Here is a 20,435-nt window from a genome sequence, read left to right as displayed (position 1 = left end):
TCTTCAGAGCCATATAAATTCTTATCAGTATTATCAAGGAAGTTGTCTGTCTGTTGGGTGGTTTTTTTTTATTTGTTTGTTTTTTTAAGCTTCCTCGCTTCCAGCCGCAAGGTCCTCATTATCCTTGGGGTGACTCAAACCATTTGTCTGGTCTTTCCTTCCTATCTTTGTGTGGAAATGTCTCAGCTATCCGAGACCAACTGACTGTGTTTTTGAAATGGCTCTATTTTTCAGATGTCGGACTCTCTCAGGTTCGCCCAGACCAAAGAACTTTAAGAAGATTCATTTTATCAAGAATATGCGGCAGCATGATACCAGGAATGGCAGGTACCGTACTAACAGAAGCTTTGGGAGGGGGCTGGTCCCGTAGGGAAGAAAAGGGGGGATGCTTTGCATGGCCAAACCTCACGGAGTGAAGCCCACTGTAAAAATGAACATGATGTCATGTAACCTTCCCAAACAGACCATTCTTTCCACCCCTCTCCCACCAGAATCATGCAAAGAAGTCTGTAGAAAATGCTGCTCTCTAATGGTAACCCAAGGCTTGGTTTTTTTAGACTAAAACTGAATTTTCAATAGTACTGAAATATATTTTTATTAGGAAACTTTGAAAAGAAAAACAGTTGAGTTTTTTTTTGCGAGGGTTTGTCGGCATTTCTTTTTCTGCTTTGTTGGGTTTTGTTTTCTACTTTCACCAGGGCTCTGTGCTCTGGTCAGTAAACATCCTGCTAGATCTTGGGCCTAAAGTCAGGTTTGGCTCTCTCTCTCTGATGATGTTCATTAAGAGAGGAGGATCCTGATTTTGCCAGCAGATTCGTCCCGGGCGCCAGTTCAGACCCCTGGGCCAGCTGACGTCTGGGAGCATATGTTTCTCCAGCAAAGAGTTGCTCTTTGGGAAAGCGCTATTAAATGAAAATTATGGTTAATATGTATATGTTGTTGTTCAGTCGTGTCCGACTCTTTGCGACCCCAGGGACTGTAGCACTCTGGGTTTCCCTGTCCTTTAACGTTTCCCGGAGGTTCCTCAAACTCACGTCCATTGAGTTAGTGATGCCATCCAACTGTCATATCCTCTGTCATCCCCTTCTACTCCTGCCTTCAATCTTTCCTAGCATCAGGCCCTTTTCTAATGAGTCAGCTCTTTGCATCAGGTGGCCAGAGTATTGAAACTTCAGTTTCAGCATCAGTCCTTCCAATGAATATTCAGGGTTGGTTTCCTTTAGGATTGACCGGTTTGATCTCCTTGCAATCGAAAGAATTTGCAATATGATCTTGGTATTAAAACTGTCCTGGTGACAAGTGGACATGAATCCTTGTTGCCAGCATTGATTATGATTGAATGGTGAAGCTCATTAATGGTAGCCTCACGGTAGTGCTGGGAATAGGGCTCTAAGACCCCTTGGGATCCCTGAAGCTCTGTTCCCTGGGGGTGGCTCCTCCTCTCTGATCTGTGACCTAGATCGTAGCTAGAGACACGTCCCAGAGTGGAGTTCCTGCCACAAGACCATTTCATTTAATCTCCTGATATTCAGAAGCTCATATGGGCCCCACTAATTTTTTCTAATCTATAACAAATGAAAATTGCTAAAAGCTTAGACTCATGGCATGATTAAGGCCCAGCATCACTATAATTTAGTGTAAAATACACTGTACAACCTGAATAACTAACACTAACAATTACAGTTTGTAAAGACTTCTTTTCTTGAAGTTTTTAAACCTCTCTTGAATAGAGAACATAATTTTATAGCTATTCAACAATTTCAGAATGGCACGATTGAATTCTCCCGTCAAATAATTTTTAAGTAGTCAGTATGTATTCCTATTTTAAGTACAAAGCTTTTAGTTAAAATGAACCCAACTGTCATCTGTGAAATAGAATACACTCTGGGTTTCTTTCTCTCACCCTGACTCTCACCGTCACAATTACTGTGCCTTATGCATTTAACCACCGTGTTTTTCTTTTCTGTTGTGTCTTTTACTTACTGAATCCGAACCTTACTTGTACCATTTTTAGTATAAATTACTCATCATTAATTTATGTTGGTGTTTTTGTTCATAATCTCTTGAACCATAAACAAACATATAAAACCATGAGTTCCTAAATAAAATTAAAAAATAAAATAAAATAAAATCAATGACAAAGCCAAAAAGTGGGCCAAATTAATAGTATTCCCCACTTTTCAATGCTGTTGAGGATACAGAGTCAGATAATCACCTGGCATGGTTTGCAGTGAGTGTTGTATCAGTTGCTCAGTTGTGTCTGACTCTTTGCAACCCCATGGACTGTAGCCCGCCAGGCTCCTCTGTCATGGAATTCTCTAAGCAAGAATATTGGAGTGGGTAGCCATTCCCTTCTCCAAGGGGTCTTCCCAACCCAAGGATCGAACCTGGGTCTGCGGCACTGCAGGCAGATTCTTTACTGTCTGAGCCACCGGGGAAGCAATGAAGGGATGTAGTTAAAAGATTTGGACTAATGGGATCACCAGTGTCTAGTGTATTTGGAAGATGCCTTTCCTGGCACACTTTTGACCCAGGAACAACAGAAATAGCCCAGAAAGCATGCAGTTGCTGGTAGTCTCACTGGGGAATTTTCAGACAGAACCAGGAAAGACTTTTAGCTCATCTGAAGATCTAAGAACTGGAATTTCGGGCAGAAAATCGAGCCCTCAGCACTGGCTACAGGCTGTGATGACAGCCAGTCCTACCTGTCCAGGTGAGAACTGCTTTTTATGTGCCAGCGAAGATGAAAGGGCTGGAGATGCATCCTTTAGTAGGGATGGACCATTCTTAGATAGATGAAAGGAAGAACTCAGGAGGACACCAGGAAGAGCCTAGAATTTCAGAGGTGACAGAAGGAAATTGTGGTCAAGAGCTGATGAGTGGGAGGAGAAGACCCAGCCTTTTGAGAAGGGCGAAGAGAGGTCCCCACCACAGCCGGGCAGCAGGCAGATCACGTCCTGCTGAAGGCGGCTGGGGGCAGGGCTGAGCTCAGGGCAGCGGTGCTGGGTACCAGGGGGCCTGGGTGTGCTCTAAGGAGACAGGGACTGGAAGATGGCTGGGGTGGGGGGGTCTCTGATCCCCCACCTCAGCCGTGCAGGGCACACACACAACACCACACGTACTGCTTCTTGCAGCCCAGTGTTGAAGGCCCTCGACTCAAGTTCCTACCATGTTGGGAGGAAGGAGGCTTTGCTGAGAAGCCTGGAGATGGTCATTAAAGAACTCAAAGGGAGACTTGCCCGAGGGTCCAGTGATTAAGACTCCATGCTTCCAATGCAAAAGACAAGGGTTCGATCCCTGCCTGGGAAACTAAGATCCCACGTCTGCACAGCGCATGCGTGCTCAGCTGTACCCAGCCCTGCAACCCCATGAGCTGTAGCCCACCAGGCTCCTCTGTCCATGGGACTTTCCGGACAAGAATTCTGGAGTGGGTTGGCATGTCCTTCTCCAGCAATGACATGAAGTCTTCAAAAAAACTGTTCACACATGTGTGAGCAAACTATTTGTTGTGGTAGAAAGGAGTCCAGGGCCTTGTGTCCTGGTGTCTGGAGGGGACCCTTGAACATTCTGAGGATGGTCAGTGGGGACTGGGAGCTGCCGCTTAGTTAGTAGAGAAGAGCCAGTCAGTGTCCACTGTCATCTGCATGAGGACGTTAACTGGAAGTGAAGACAGAACTTGGCCCTCCAGGAGGAGACACCCTTGAAAATGACAAACATTATGAGGCCAGTGGGTGCCAACAGGGAGCTGACTGCTGGCCAGGTGGAGCTGGGTCATCGGAATGGAAGGTGAGCATGAAGACTGATGACCAGCCACCGGCCAAAGACACGTTCCTGTCCAGTGACCCTCATGGTCCTGTTAGGACAGGACCTCTCCTCTGGTGCTTCCAGTCTCAGGACTCAAAATGTTTGAGAGCCATGGGAGACAAGAGCCATGGCTTCAAGTGGGCATCACCCTCCCCCAAACATTATTTCACATCCTTTTGAAGTCATCTGGTTTTTGAATGTCTGCCTTGAACACAGTCGATGGCTGCCACATGCACTGGAAGTGCTTCCTTCCTGGGTCTGCCGTGGGAATCATTGCCTTCCGCACAGGCAAAGAAATACTTTTTTGCAGTGCATGGACTGGTCTGTCTCATCCGTTGACAGAAATTTTCAAGAGACTTAAAAAGATTTGAGATAGTGGACAGAGATGTGTGCCAGAGGGTAGTCTCTCTAAAGTGCGAACTCAGTAGGAAAAACGAAAATATGAAAGATTCCAACACCTTTCATCTGCTTTGTAAAGTAAGATGTTAAAAAAAAAAAAGTGCAGTAAGTGAAGTCAAGTTGTCACTTCTCATTTTATACTGAAAATTGTGGAGGAAACTAGGCGAATGGGTAATAACTAAATTAAAACCTTGTTTGTCATCTCATCAGTTCCGATCTGTCAGCTTCGTTTAGTTTGAAAGATGTGTTGGAGGAAGTAGCACATTTCAAAAAACAAAACAGCTAGTCACCAGCTCTGAACGGGCCTTCTAGAAAGCAGAAATATGTCATCATCGCCTTTTCTCCCTGAAACAAAGCCTTCTGATTCGATAGATGCATGGCATCTTTTGTGAGACTCCGTGAAATGTCTGCTTCTTCCCTAGCACGCTTTTCTCCTCCCAAAACTTTTGTTTTTTATTAAAAGACTAGGCCCCTCCATCCCCCGGCAGCAGTAGGCTGGAAGAGAAGCATCTTTATCAGTGTCGTCATCTGTGTTTATAACCAATTGTCAGCAAAACCTCAGACCTAAAGGACATTGAGTGGATAGACTTGAAGGAAGTGGAAGCAAGGGTTAGTCACTCAGTTGTGTCTGACTCTTTGCAACCCAATGGACTGTAGCCCTCGAGGCTCCTCTGTCCATGGGATTCTCCAGGCAAGAATACTGGAGTGGGTTGCCATGCCCTCCCCAGGGGATCTTCCTGACCCAGGGATCGAACCCAGGTCTCCTGCATTGCAGGCAGATTCTTTACCACTGAGCCACCAGGGAAGCCCTGAGGAAGCCTTTAGTAACCTCCAGACCTCACTGAGATTTCCTGGGCCCAGCCTCTTCTGCCACCAAAGTGTCTCCCAGAGCTGCTCTCAAACTGATCCATTGATTTTCCTCTGCTTCTTCCCTGGTTCTCTGAGCCACCGGAGGAAGGAGGAGCCGGACCATAGCCACCAGGGACCAGCTGGGGCTGGCACTGGCTCAGCACTGCATGCAGGGTTTATTACAGTCTTATTATCCATATTTCTTGTTTGTTTGTTTCATTAATTAAGTGTTTTGTTTTGTTTTCTGGCCATGCCTTGAAGCATGTGGGCTCTTAGTTTCCTGACCAGGGATCGAACCCATGCCCCCTCCATTGGAAGCCCAAGAGTCTTAACCACTGGACCGCCAGGGAAGTCCCTATCCATACCTCTTTAAGAAGCACAGCAGGTATGCTGGCTTTTTCTGTGACTCTGCCTGAGGCTTTTGAGAAAATGATTTTCAAATGTAAGCAACCATGGTTCTCCTGAGCAGATGTATTAATACCTTGCTGAAAAGTGCTCAGCCTGAGAATGCTTGTTGCTTCTTTCTAACCAGTTTGATTTATAGGAAATAAAGTAAGTCACAGAAAAAAAAAAAAAAAAAGTGTAAGGGGTTGGAAAGGGTCTTCTCTTGGTAATTCTGTCTCAACATTGCTTGATGAGAGGGCCTGGGAACCTGGGAGAGACCAGACCTTGGTCTCCACCAGTGGTACCCGGCCGTCTGAAAGGGAAACCATCATTAGGGCTGGTGGGAGGCCCAAACCACGCCCAGGATTTGGATGCCAGTGCTGTCCTGGAAGGGCAAGGATGAGAGGGCCCCAGAGGGGACTTCTGTACCACCGCACTCAGCTGGCCTTCCTCCTATCATTCTCCCCCCAAAATTCTTATGCTGAACCCCAACCCTCTGTACCTCAGAATTCGACCTTATTTGGAAGTAGAGTCGTGGCAGATGTAATGAGTTAAGAAGAGATTGTGCTGGGGGAAGGTGGGCCCTTCATCTAATGACTGGTGTCCTTATTAAAGGGGGACCCTTGGGGACACACGTGCACACGCGGCCTTGTGAGGGCTCCTGTCCTGCTGCCCTAAGACAAGGAGCTCTCAGAAGTTGGGACGGATCCTGCCCTCAGGGGAGCCTTGGTCTCCACAGCCATGAGATGATTGATTTCAGCCACAGCCAAGGAGCAGGGCACACGGGCTGCTTGTTACAGCAGCCTCAGCGAACTCACACGCTCCCTTAGTCTCGCTGCAGTCTCAGGGGCTCTGTCACTTCCTTTCTCCCATCCCCTCTCCTCACTGCATTCCCAGCCCTGGGGGTGCTCACCCAGCCACGGCTCAGTCACCATCGCCATCGTAACTGCCCCAGGCCCCCCCGAGCCCCAGGTCCAGCTCTGCTAAATTATTCACAGTAACTGCTTGGTTAAGGGGAAGAGGTCAGTAAACAGTGGGCAAAAATACTCACAAAATGACGTACATAGTTTTCACTTTTGGCCACACAAGTATGTGAGATCTTAGTTCCCTGATCAGGGATCAAACCTATTTCCCCTGCCTTGGAAGCTCAGAGCCTTAACCACTGGACCACTAGGGAAGTCCTAACTTAAATGGTTTAAATACCTCGGATTTCATTTCAGGCACGTTGGCAATCAGCCATTCCACAGGTGTGTGATGCCAGGTCCTTCTGTGCGTTGAGGCTCCTGAGCAGAGTGAGGGGTGACATTGACCTCACGCTATCACTGTTCACACAGTGCTCTAGAGAGCAGCCTACCAGCCTGAGCTTTGGGCGTGCCGTGGTCATTGGTTAAAGTGATTTATAGCGGGGAGTTGGAGACCATGGTGCAGCAAGCAAGGGAAGTCAGTGAAGAGAGTTTCACTGCACATTTTGTTCCTCCACTGGGTCTTCTGCTCCTCCTCTCAGCCTTGTGTGTCTGCTCAATCCATCAGTAGTGTCTGACTCTGCAACACCATGGACTGAAGCCCACCAGGCTCCACTGTCATAGGATTTCTCAGCAAGAAGCCAGATGGGTTGCCATTTCCTCCCCCAGGGGATCTTCCCAACCAGGGTTCTAACCCGAATCTCTTGCAATCTCCTACACTGGTGGGCGGATTCTTTACCACTGACATTACCCGAGAAGTGCAATCCAGTATGACCTCATACCAACTGATCACGTCTGCAGAGACCTTTTCCAAATAAAGCCACAGCCGCAGGGATTAAGACCTGAATATGTCTTTTGGGGGAACGCAGTTCAGTCCACAACACCAGCATTTTTAAGTGTGTTCTCTGTTGCTTCCTTGGCCTGTAGAGAGTGAAATACAAAATTTGAGCATGTGCTTCTACACGGTGTCCAGTACCCACCATGGACCCCTGGGCAGTGGGCGCCCCAGGCTGTGTTCATGTATCACTGTGCTCACCCACTGCTCTTGCGAACGTTATTTTCTTTGCTTTAAACTTCCAAAGTTGGTTGCCTGTTTTTAATGTCCTTAAGTGAATACCATTGCTATCATGGAATATTCCACCTGGAAGAGATCAAAACTTCTCACAGCCAACAGAGACTCCCCAGGGGGCTGGAAATAGAACAAGAAGCCAGTTTTTGGCATACGAGAGAACACTTAAGGATCTTGGGTGGAGTTAGATGTTGCCTGGTCAGACACTTTGAAAGCAGATGCAGCGAAAGTGGTCTACAGTCCTGGATCAGCTGTGGTGACCCTGATGCATCTCCATGCTGTTTGTGAGGGCTCCTGCATCTCACAGGCAAAACATGCCTTTGGAAGCTTTGTGGTCTGAAGCTGTAAATTCCCTCATACCAGAAACACTTTCCTAAGCCCGGAAATAGAGCTACATAAAGAAGAAGAAGATCAGACGGTGTCCCAGCAGCCGAGCACACGCAATGTTTCCTAAGGGCTCAGAAAACATGGTTTGTCCAGAGGGAACTCTGCCCGCATGAGCTGCAGCCCTGGGGAACTTTTCCGCTTGCTATTTTTTTTCCCCTCCAGCAGATGTTTGTATGGAAATGTGATCTTTAATTCCTTAAAGACCCATCTCCCCGAAGTTAATCCCTCTTTTGAAGTCCTAATCTTTTGTGTAATGCTTTTTGGTCATCCTGACTCCCAAGTGTTATATGTTACAGATGGAAAATTCTGTGGGCTTCTTGCATGACATTTGGGCCCAAAAGAAGATAACTGTAGCGGTGGAGGGGAAAACATGGTGAATTTCCAAAGCCAGTTGGAAATGGAGTTTGGCTGTCTTAACATCATTCCAGACAACTGGCATGTGATTTAATTTTTTCACAAATGCACTCAAAGGAGGCAAACAAATCTGACTTTCTTTGTGAGCATCTCAGTTATGATGGACATTGCCCTGATGCTTGTAAAGAACAAAGCTGCAAATTCACGTGAGCCCTCCAGGTTCTAGATACAGCAGTTGGTCACATGGGACCCATCTTGAGACCCGTGCCATTTGAAGTCACTAGAGCAAGAAACTGTCAAGAGCTGGCCACTTGTTGATACTTGTGTGCTCTGGCAAAGACCTCAAGTCCCGCCTTGACTCCAAAGATGTTTTGGGAAACACGTAGGATGTGTTCTTGGGAGCTCTACCTGCTCCTTTCAGCTCTCCAGGGCGTGAAGAGTTGCTGAGCTGTTGCAGGGTGCCGTGCAGGTCTCTACTCTGGATTCCTCCTCTGGTCCCTGCCAAGAGTGGCCATCTAGGGGTAATTGGACCCAAGAATGGAAAGAAGGTGCCCCAAGATGTTGTCTTCTTTCTTTCCTTCCTTCCTGCCCTCCTCCAGCTGCTCAAGAATGGCCAACCAGAGGAGGACCAACCCTCCTGTAATTGATGTGAAACAATCACCTTTTAGGAGCTAGACTAGACCAGGGTATTAGAATAACAGTTTTTTTTTTTTAATGGGATCCATACTGCCAGCCTCTCCTGCACCTCGAGGTGAGGATCACACAGCAGTAGTGTGAGATTGAATTAATGTACCATTTAGCTATGGGCACATCCCAGTTGAAACTTTGGAAAGAAGGTTTACATTTATAGTCTCTGATTTTCTTGTTCAGGCTTCCCTGGTTGTTGAGACAGTAAAGAATCTGCAGGAGACTGGGTTCGATTCTTGGTTTGGGAAGATCCCCTGGAGGAGGGCATGGCAACCCACTCCAGTATTCTTGCCTAGTGAATCCCATGGACAGAGAAGCCTGGCAGGCTGCAGTCCACGGGGTTGCAAAGAGTCAGGCATGACTGAGTGACTAAGCACATTTTCTTATTCTATTAAAAATGTCCAAAAATTCTAGAAAAATGGTACTGATGGACTTATTTGCAGGGCAGGAATAGAGATGCAGACATAGAGAACAGACCTATGGACACTGCAGGGTAAGGAGAGGATGGGACGAATTGAGAGAGTAGCTTCCATGTATAAAATAACTAGCTAGTGGGAAGCTGCTGTGTGGTGCAGGGAGCTCAGCCCGGTGCTTTGTGATGACCTGGAGGGTTGGGATGCAGTGGAGGTGGGAGGGAGGTTCAAGGGGGAGGGGACATGTGTTCAGTTCAGTCGCTCAGTTGTGTTTGACTCTTTGGGAACCCATGGACTGCAGCCCCCAGGCTTCCCTGTCCATCACCAACTCCCGGAGCTTACTCAAACTCATGTCCATCCAGTCAGTGATGCTATCCAACCATCCTCTGTTGTCTGCTTCTCCTCCCACCTTCAATCTTTCCCAGCATCAGGGTCTTTTCAAATGCATCAGTTCTTCGCCTCAGATGGACACATCAGGGACATGCGTATACCTGTGGCTGATTCATGCTGATGTTTGGCAGAAACCAACACAACGTGGTAAAGCTGTTATCCTTCAATTACAAATGAATTTTCAAAAAATGTCCAAGCAGTCTCTGTGTGTGGGAAGAAAGGCCACATCAGTAGTGAGTAATGAAGGAAGTGCGGGACCACTGACTAAGCCTGTTGAGTTTGTGCAACACATGCTTTCCTCCGTATGTGGAAGGGTCACAAGGGACTCGGGCTTTCCCCCTGCCTGGGTGCCTGCCCCCGCTGGCGGTGGGGCTGTGTGTGGAGAACCCCTATCCTTCCATCTAGAAAGGGGCCCAGGCTGAGGGGAGTGGGAGCAGGAGCCGCCTGGGGCTCCTGCTCCTCCTGTGCGATTGTGATCAGGGCTGTTGTGATCGCTCACCCTCTGGCCCCACCCCACACTCCTCCTGGTGACCTGAGGGCCAGTCTGGAAAGCTGCCCTAGAACATCTTTGATGAAAGCATCCATGGGTGCCTGGTCAAACCCACAGGAGCAGATTTTTCTAGTAAGTCTTAGAGAAGAGCAAGGCATTGAGGCCCGGGATGTTAAAGTGCATGGTTCAAATCCCCAGTCACACCAGCTAGTGCATTGGTTCTGTCACTGACTCATTCATTCCTCATCAGTTAAAACATTTAGGATCTGATACCTAATTGACTTCCCTCGTAGCTCAGTCAGTAGAGAATCTGCCTGCAGTGCAGGAGACCCAGGTTTGATTCTTGGGTCGGGAAGACCCCCTGGAGAAGGAAATGGCAACCCACTCCAGTATTCTTGCCTGGAGAATGCCCATAGACAGAGGAGCCTGGCAGGCTACAGTCTATGGGGTCATAAGAGTGGGACACGACTTAGCGACTAAATCACCACCACCTAATTGACAGGCTTTCCAGGTGGCACTAGTGGTAAAGAATCCGCTTGCCGATGCAGGATATGCAGGTTCAACCCCTGAACCAGGAAGATCCCCTGGAGGAGGGCACAGCAAACCCACTCCAGTATTCTTGCCTGGAGAATCCCATGGACAGAGGAGCCTGGTGAGCTACAGTCCATGGGGTCGCAAAGAGTCAGACATGACTGAGCGACTCAGCATGCAGGCACCTAATTGACACTTGATAGGTGTGCATTCAGTCTGCCTGAGTAAGCTTTCTCGGCTCTGTTCTCGGAGCTGAAGCTAGGGTTTGAGTCTGTGATATCTGATGAGAAACATCTCCCTGGAGAGAGGAGAGACGGACCTCTGTGTCCCTGTTCACCTTTGTGAGGCTGCGTGTGTTGGCCTTCAGCTGTCCTTTCTCAACCTTTTGCCTTTAGCAGGCCTGTATTATTTTAGGGTCTGAATCCGCAGACTGTTGAGAAAACTTACCTCAACCCAAGAAGGCAGCTCCTGGTAAAAATAGTGAGTATTTATTGAGCTCGTGTTACTTGTCTGGCCCTGTTCTATAGGCTTTACAATATGGGAACTCATTTACTCTTTACACCATTCCAATGAGATGGCTACTGATTTTTGTGCCATGGTTTTGGATGAGGAAACTATAGAATGAGTGAGCTGCCTGAGGTCGCAGAAAGATGATAGAGCTGGTATTTGAGGCTGAGGTTGGAGATTTGGTCCTGCCTTCCCAGTGATGGGTACTCAGGGGCTGCTCTGAAGTAACCGCCTTGCCCAGGCTGTGTTTCCGGAGCAACTGTCATGTATGGAGAAGAAGCGGGCAGCAAATGTTTAGCAGCACTTTGCGATCAGGATGTTCCTGGAAATAAAAGCAAGAGTGGAGGCTGCACCATAAAGGGAAAGAGTAACTCAGTGAAAGGGGAGGAAATTCTTCCTGGGAAGGTTACTTGTGAACTGGGTTTTGAAGACTAAATAGGAGTTCGCCCAGAGTACTTAGTAAGATACAACAGTCAGAAGAAATAGCATGCAAAGGATGGAGATATGAAACAGCAGGGATTTTTTAAAAGATGAAGGTGGGACTTCCCTGACAGACCAGTGGTTAAGACTCAGTACTTCCAGTGCAGAGGGCACAGGTTCAATCCCTGGTTGGGGAACTAAGATCCCACCCACATGCATGCTGCTTGACCAAAAAAAAACGTCCCCTCCAGGGATCTTATGAAAAGAACAGTGAGTGTACTGCAAGTGCTTCTATCATGGATGAGTGATAAAGTGCAGGGGAAAATATTGTGTGTGTTGAGACCAGAGAGGCAGAAAGAGCCAGAAAACAAAGGGCCTGGGAACCTGCCTTGCCAGGAAAAGTATCAAAGTGTTAGTCGCTCAGTCATGTCGGACTCTTTGCGACCCTGTGGACTGTAACCCACGAAGATCCTCTGTCCATGGGATTCTCCAGACAAGAATACTAGAGTGGGTTGCCATTCTGTTCTCCAGAGGATCTTCTTGACCCAGGGATTGAACCTGGGTCTCTTGCATTGCAGGCAGATTCTTTACCATCTAAGCCACCAGGGAAACCCCATGCCAGGGAACCTGACTTAATTCTGGGCATGTAGGCAATTGAATATCATAGTTTTAAAACAAGGTCAAAATACCCAAACCTTGAGTACTACTGCTTTATTCCCTGATAGTGATTATTGAAGGAAAAGATAATCAAACTCAGTAAGCTCCATATCTGATGTGTGTTACCATCATGCTGAAGAATGTTGGTTTTTAATCTCTCCCACTGTTTCTCCGTTTTTTCATCAGCAGTCCTCTTTGGCAAAAATTATTCTCAGATGCCAAGATAAGTACTTTGGGGAGGTTTTTGGTTTTTTTAAATTTTTTTTTTTTTTAAGTGCCTTTGATTGCATAAGAGCGTCATGTAGAACTGTTTCCAGTAGTATCTTTTTAGCAGGAATGGAGGCTAAGACTGATTATGTAATTGTTCCCTCAATTTATTCTCAGAACCTAACACGCCGCCAGCATATGAAAAGCCCTGATGATCACAATGGCATCTAAGTGTCTTTCCTGCTCACGGTTTCTGGCACTGTTGCTTTTGCATTGCTCACTGCAAAGTAGAAATTGATGGTTTAAATGTGGCAGGACTGTTCACCCAGCATAGGGCACCCTGGACTCACCCCGGGCTGCCCTCAGCCAGCCCCTCCCACCAGAAAATGGATTCATGCACATGTGTTCCTTAGAGACCCTCCCTGGGGTCTCACTGTGTTAACACTGAAATGAGGAGTGGCAGCGTACTTCTGCTGCCCTAAGGTTGCATTTTTGCAAGCAGAACAGAGTACCATCTGTCAGAGGAGGTGGCGGGAGGGTGCAGATACTGCTGTGAATTCCATGAATGCTGAATTGCTATAGAATTTTTTTTTTTTTAATTTAAGACGCTTTGCATTTAGTTTGTTTATTTGTGTTTGTGTTTTTTATTTTTATTTTTTAGAATAGTCCTTATCAGTGGCAGAAGATCCTTCTGTAGTATATTTTCAGTGCTGCCGTATCGGGACAGTACCCAAGTTGGGTATGTATATGCATGCTTGCTTTGTAGCCCTATGGGCGAAAACTTCTGACACCCTCTGTGTGATGTGGCCATGCTTTACATTTCAAAGAGCTTGCCTTGCCAATTCAGTATTTGTAAATTTGAAAGAAAAAAAAAGTTTCACTTTCTTTTCAGCCAAGAAGCTTCCTTGTTGTTGCTATTTGTGTGTGTGTGTGTCTTACCACGTTGCCTGCAGTTTCTAAACCTCTTGAAATACTATAAGGCAAGAGCAATCTGCGGCCCACCCATCCTGCAGGGCCTCGTCAAGGTAGGTCAAGAAAGGAATCAGACAAACGGGTGGCATTCCTGCATCCTTGCCCTTGAACCGGGGGCTGGACAGTGACCAGTGAGCTGCAGCAAATATTAAGGCAAAGCAGTATTGGAACAGACCTGTGTGATTCAGATGGAGGAATGCACGCATCTCTCGATCAACAAGCCCCTCCTTTGCTCTAAAAAGAACTAAGTGGATGCTCTGACATGGCAAAGCCCCGCCTCCTCATTCTGCATCCCGGAACTCTGTGTTGTTTCGCCTCTCCACCCCTCACCCTGAGTCTGACCCTTCGCCCACTCACCTGTTCGCTGCATCCACTATTTGTCATCAGGGAGCTGTTGGTATTATTTAGGGCAGGACAGGTCCCTGTGGAGGATGACAGGAGCACCGTGAGATGGCAGGTCTGGTTTCTGCACACCAGATCTGGTGTTGCCCTCTGGTCACTGGAACAGTGACACCCGACTGTTGCCCGTTCAGAGGGCATTATGCCCCTCTCACTCCTCTCCCACCTGCTCCCGTGGGCTCTGCCTGGTCATTCTGCATTCACCGTGACCTTCCCTTCCCCTCCCCACCCGCCACCCTACAGACCTGTCAGACTTCCAGCCTGTTAAACTCACTCTGATCTTTATTCTTACTCTACACCAAAACCTCCATCATGCATCTTATTCATGGAATACTGACTATTATTAGTGCTAAGTTGCTTTCAGTCGTGTCCGACTCTTTGTGACTCCATGGATTGTAGCCCACCAGGCTCGTCTGTCCATGGAATTCTCCAGGCAAGAATACTGGAGTGGGTTTGCTGTGCCCTCCTCCAGAGGAGATCGAACCTGCATCTCTTATGTCTCCTGCATTGGTAGGCAGGTTCTTTACCACTAGTGCCACCGTAAGAACAATAATAATCTTACTGTTGTTGTTGCTCAGTCATGTGCAACTCTTTGTGACACCATGGACTGTAGCATGCCAGGCTTCCCTGTCTTTCTCTCTCTCCCAGAATTTGCTCAGACTCATGTGCATTGAGCCGATGATGCCATCCAAAAATCTCATCCTCTGTTGTCCCCATTCTCCTCCTGCCCTCAATCATTCCCAGTATCAGGATCTTTTCCATTGAGTCAGCTCTTCGAATCAGGTGACCGAAGTATTGGAGCTTGAGCATCAGTCCTGCCAGTGAATAGTCAGGACTGATTTCCTTTAGGATGGACTGGTTTGATCTCCTTGCTGTCCAAGGGACTCTGAAGAGTCTTCTCCAACACCACAGTTCAAAAGCATCATTTCTTCCTGTACATAAGGCATTGAGATTTCTCCTCAGGTATCCCCCAGCTAATTCATTAAAGGTCATCTGGCGTGAACAATGCGCCAGCTCACACCAGCTCACTTGAGCTCAGTGACAGGGACCGCTCTTCAGCTCCCAAGATAGACTTTTAGAGCCAGAAGGAACTTGGAGACTGTCTAGTCCTGTGGTTTGCAGGCTTTTTCTTTTTTAGCTGAAGAAGCCATTCTTCCAATGCAAGTTTACACAAAGTACCAGTAAATAAAATCCCTAACAGAAGAGTTATCCCAGCAAAGTGGGAGTGAGGATGAGATGCCCACTCATGTCCACTCTGTCCCTTGTGGCCCCATTAGGGAAACCATAGTCTTTATCCATCCTTCAAGCCAGGGAGTTGTCCAGTGCATGGGAGAGAGCTGGCTCAGGCTGGATCCTCAGTCCTAGCAAGTTAATAACCAGCCTTTCTAGGCCCAGGCTTACTTGTCTGTAAAATCAGCTATAATGTCAACCTCAGAGTTTTGAGAACATTAAGTGGAAGATTAACATATGAACACTCTGCGTACCCTGCCAGGCTACAGTAGATACTCTTTAAATGTTAACTTTGGGAACATGTTTGTTGGTCACAGAGCTACTTCATCACCCTTTCTAGATCTGCCCCTATACGGCGTTCTCAGTCCTCATCATGGGGAGTTAGCCGGTGCCTACAAACACAAACCCAAGGGATTCATCTGCTCTTGGACTTGGTCTTTGTTTTCCTCAGTGATACATCATTATTTTTAAAAATCGGGGACTTCCCTGATGGTCCAGTGGTTTCAAGAATTCGCTTTCCAATGCAGGGGATGCAGGTTCAATCTCTGGTCAGGGAAGATCCCACATGCCTCAGGGCCACTAAGCCACAGTGAAGCCAAATAAGTAAATATTAAAAGGACCCTGGTGGCTCAGCTGGTAAAGAATCTGCCTGCAATGCAGGAGATCCGGGTTTGATCCCTGGGTCAGAAAGATCCCCTGGAGAAGGGAATGGCAACCCACTCCAGTATTCTTGCTTGGAGAATCCCATGGACAGAGGAGCCTGACGGGCTACAGTTCATGGGGTCGCAAAGAATGGGACAGAACTGAGCAAATAACACACTTCAAAAAGAAAAAAAAAAATCTGGAAAGTACATAAAAACAGAAGGAAGATGAAAATTACTGAGTCTCACCTCAAAGCCATCATGGATATTTTGGTATATTTCCTTTCAGTCTTTTTTTTTTCCTCCATTGGAACATGTGCTTGTATGGAATATGACAAGATGATTGTTCTGTTTTGATCTTTCTTGCTGGTGGTAAGAGGCTCTGCCAGATCCCACCTTTCAAAACAAGCTATTGGAAGCTGATTGCTGAGAAGAGGAACAGATGTTGCCTGTCTTTTTCACTATAACTGAAACATCAAACCTTCCCATAGCTGTAAACACTCTTCTCAGATTAAGCTTGTAAATTATGCCATTTTCTGGGAAGAGTCCCAGCCTTAAACCAGCTCCCCTTCTCTCAACCAGTTGCCAAGCCCCGACTGAGTCTTGTTGCTTTTTATCCACATTACTCATTGCCTTCTCTTTCTAGCATGGATTTGTGGTTTGGCTTGGCGACCCTCCGCTTATAAAGTGAATCGTAAGCAGGATGCCCAGCTTTCCTGAGTAGGCAGATCCTACTTGATAAACAGCTCATCCACACTTCTAAAACCATTGCCCCTCCTCCTGCTTCTCAGCTCACACCCCATCCTCTGGGCTGGTGTGCCATCACCATGGGAGCTGGAGTGGAAAATCTGGGAGCTGTAAAGGCATCTATGAGTTCAGAATTAGAGAGAGAGGAAATTGTGAAATGGAGAAACAGCTTGGGAGAAAGGCTCCTGCAGTCCTGAGGAGAAAAAGCAAATTCAGAGAGGGAGGTGGAAATAATGCAAACTTGACCTCTTTTAAAATATTATGGAGGGTTAGCCCCAAACCAGGAAACCACAAGAGAAACCCAGCTTCATCTTATGTCTTCACCATCTTTCACCCTCTGAGCTGTTGCTCTTGCAACCATATCTCTTGCTGGTACTGTTGGCTAGTTGAGCCACACTGCAGGCCAAAAGGGCACTGTGTGGGCTAATTGCCATTTATAACACTGCATCAGTAGAGAATGCATTCTGAGTCCAGAGGGCTGACTCGAAAGCTTTTGGATAACAACCCGCTGGTGAGTGAGACATGCAGGCATTGTGTTGGGGACCAGCCCAGGGATTGTCCCTGTGCATAAGGGGAGTGATGTGGGTGCCCACATACTCTTACTTCCTGAAACATGTGGACATCCATAGGTATTTCTGTATGTATGATATGTGTGTGTGTGTGTGTGCATGCAGTTGTGTCTGAGTCTTTATGACCCCATGGACTATAGCCTGCCAGTCTCCTCTGTCCATGTGGTTTCCCAAGTAAGAATATTGGAGTGGGTTGCTATTTTCTTCACCATGGAATCTTCCTGATCCGGGGATCGAATGGGTGTCTCCTTCATTGACCGGCAGATTCTTCACCATTGAGCCACCTGGGAAGCTTTCATATGTATGGATCCAACCAAAACGAAGTAGGAATGAATCCAATTAACTTGTGATTCAGAGCTATGTAAAAAGATGACCAAACTAGTGATTCCAGCAGAAACCAGTTTCTGAGACGTGTGTGGGTACAGACTCATTCAGATAACCATACCAGATTGAATGATAGTCACTGGGTTAATTTTATGATAAATGTATCAGAGGGACATCCCTGGTGGTTTAGTAGTTAAGACTTTGCCTCCCAATTCAGGTTCTATCCCTGGTCGGGGAACTAAGATCTCACATGCCTCTTGGCCAGAAAACCAGCACAAGGAAGCAATATTGTAACAAATTCAATAAAGATTTTTTAAAAAATAACAAAGGTATCAGAAACCATATGATGAAGAAAATGGCTTCCCAGTGGAGCACAGGTTACCTCTGGGGGGCGTGATATAAAATAGCAGCTTCCACATGGTGTTTATGTGCTTCGCTTCTTGGCATTGGGGAATTTGAGATGAGGTCATCCTCTTGGGTCCATTTCCTGAGTTGATCATTTTGTGACACAGAGGACAGCTTCTTCTATTCTTAGAGAGGGCCTCCAAGCCTAAGTGCTGCCTGCCTTGCTCCCGGCCCATCCCCCCTTCCTCCCCACCCATTTTCGCCAAAAACATCTCTCTTCATTGTGGAAAATTGCACATTCACAAATTGTGTTTCTTTCCTCACACCAAGCATATTTCCACACAGAGACAGATTCAGGAATGATCTCATGGATGAATCATGCTATTACCCCGCTGTTTATAGGCACTGCCTTTAGACAAAGATTTTGGTGTAATCTGTGGTAAGGTCCCTTCATTGTCTGCCAGTTACCCAAGTGGGGAGGAGGGGTGGTTTATCAATGAAGTGCTGAGTGTGAAGGAGGCTGGACTTCTGGACTAAAAGCTGCTTTGATTTCACTTTTTCCTGTCAGTCCTGGGCATTATTCCATCAACTAAGCCATGAGTTAACAGTGTTCTGCTCTGACAGAAGGGAGCAGGCCCAATCCAAGATGGTGGCTGTTCCATATCTGACGGGGTGACACATAGGACCTCTTAGACGATGATAAATGCTGTGTGGTTGAGTTCCAGTGGATGTATGAGCTCTTAATTAAAATGAGCCCACAAGTGGCATTTTCTTTCCTAATCCAGCTTTTCAAGCTTTGCTTTGTGCACCACAAAGCTCTCTTGTTTTTGCAGGATCTGGAAATCCTGTTAATATTTAATAGGCTTTTAAATTATTTACACATCAATGTTCAACCTATTGTGATCCTTTAAAGAGCAAGTGCCCAGTGGAGCTCCAGGCTGGCATTCCAAGGTCTCGAATTTAGAACACCATGAGAGGAATGAGTAGGGATAAAAGGCCATCCCCACTCTGGAAGCAGAAAGCCATGGAAAAGTTAACTGCCCACACACACAATTTTTTCCTCTATTTCCCAGGTATTAAGTAGTTCAAGCCTTTTATTTTAAAAGTAAGAGGAATATTGGTTCATATGCTCCCTAAGGAAAGGGTCTTCACTTGAATTTCTTGTTATCTAGTAGGGAATCTTGTTTGATCAGCTTCATGTACTAAGGCTCAGTGAGCTTTTAAAAAGGAAACGAAAGATCATTTTGCCTGTTACATAAGGTGAAATCAAGAGTCGGCCATTGTGTGGTTAATAGCAACCTGGGTAACCCCCTTTGGGCATCAGAATATCTAGATTGGCCATCTGCTCTGCTCGGTTGACTTCACAACTGTGCATTCACTTTATGCCGTGGGAGCCAAAACTAAGACGAGGTCCAGGGGGTTTCCAGTGTGGAGCTTTTGGGAGAGCTACATTGAATGACTTCCAGTGCTATCCTGTGAAGGAGAGGTTTACACCCCCCAAAAGAACCAGCCTATATTTCTGCTCCTTGTTTAAGGGTACAACTGCTGATTGGATGCATCCCCCAGTGCATTTTCATCTTCTGTATTAGCCTCCCCCCTTCCCCATCCCCCCTCCTTGAATTGACAGCATCCACTCCCCATCCCCATTGGCCACACATTGTATTAAAAAGTCTGTGCTGAGTTTTCAAAGCATGTTTCATGCCTATAGCTTCTGCAAAAGTTAACAAACTTGAATGAGAAATGAGGTCTCGTAGCAAAATAAGTCCGAGCTGTAGCATCCCCCAGGCCTGTGAAAGAGAAGGAATCAGACCTTTGCATTGTCCGCAGTTTCTTAACTAGTGGTTTCTGTCGGCACATCTGCCCAAATAAGGTTTTCTTCTGTAATCTGATTGGCCCTGTTAGTCTCTGAGTGCACGCTATAGCATTTCAACCTTAATGCATACAATTTTGGACAATATCCACATCTGGTATTTTTGAACCTGCCTCATTCCGTTTTCAGAAGCAGGTAGAACATAAATAAATTGACATTTGAACTCTCGAGATACCTGGGGAAAAAAATAATCTCCTAGGCTTTTCAGAAAAATAGAAATGTCCAGCTTCAGTTTGCTTTTAATTACTTTCCACTACAGTTTTGTTATCCAGCTCAGTCTCCTGGTACTGGAGGGTTAATGCTGGCATTTGAGCTGAAAAGATATTTCTGTTTTCATATGGCATTTTGATGAGAATTCAGAAGGATGATCTTAGAAAGAAAACATCAAGATTTTATCACTGCTCCTCTGGGACTTCTGCTTAATTCTTTTCCACTGTTGTTTCTAGAGGACTGTCTTTGGGTAAACCAGTAACATCATTCAGAACTCCTTTCTGAGGTCAACTTCAACCCTTGAATCCCAAAACAGCAGGGCATCAAGGGCCATAGGTCTCTTGCTTGCTTTACACTCACATGTAAGCCCCGAGCAGTTGCTGCGTCTGTAAGTTAGGAGCCACGATATGAAGTTGCTGTTTATGTGAGTCAGACAGACAACAGCAATTTCATATGGTTCCTGTTAATGTAGTCATCCCACGGTATCCACAGGGGACTGGTTTCAGGATCCCTGGTGGATATTGAAATCCATAGAAGCTTAAGTTCCTTATGTAAAATGGCATATTTGTGTATAACCTACACACATCCTCCTGTGTACTTTGAATCATTTCTGTGTAT

General features: G+C 46.5%; 1 protein-coding gene across 1 annotated transcript in view; it reads left to right on the top strand.

Annotated features, from left to right (window-relative positions):
- The window catches only part of CABLES1 (Cdk5 and Abl enzyme substrate 1), a 99,844-nt gene that overhangs the window by 52,368 nt on the left and 27,041 nt on the right, over window positions 1-20,435 (top strand). The window contains exons 3-4 of the mRNA XM_061130913.1: window positions 235-327; window positions 13,172-13,249. Of these exons, the coding sequence (XP_060986896.1) occupies window positions 235-327; window positions 13,172-13,249 (171 nt within the window). The remainder of the gene's footprint in view (window positions 1-234; window positions 328-13,171; window positions 13,250-20,435) is intronic.

The sequence above is a fragment of the Dama dama genome, chromosome 27, assembly GCF_033118175.1.
Source record: "Dama dama isolate Ldn47 chromosome 27, ASM3311817v1, whole genome shotgun sequence".
Classification (NCBI taxonomy): domain Eukaryota; kingdom Metazoa; phylum Chordata; class Mammalia; order Artiodactyla; family Cervidae; genus Dama; species Dama dama.
The sequence above is the reverse complement of the archived record's forward strand: the minus strand, read 5'-3'. Positions and strand labels throughout refer to the sequence as shown.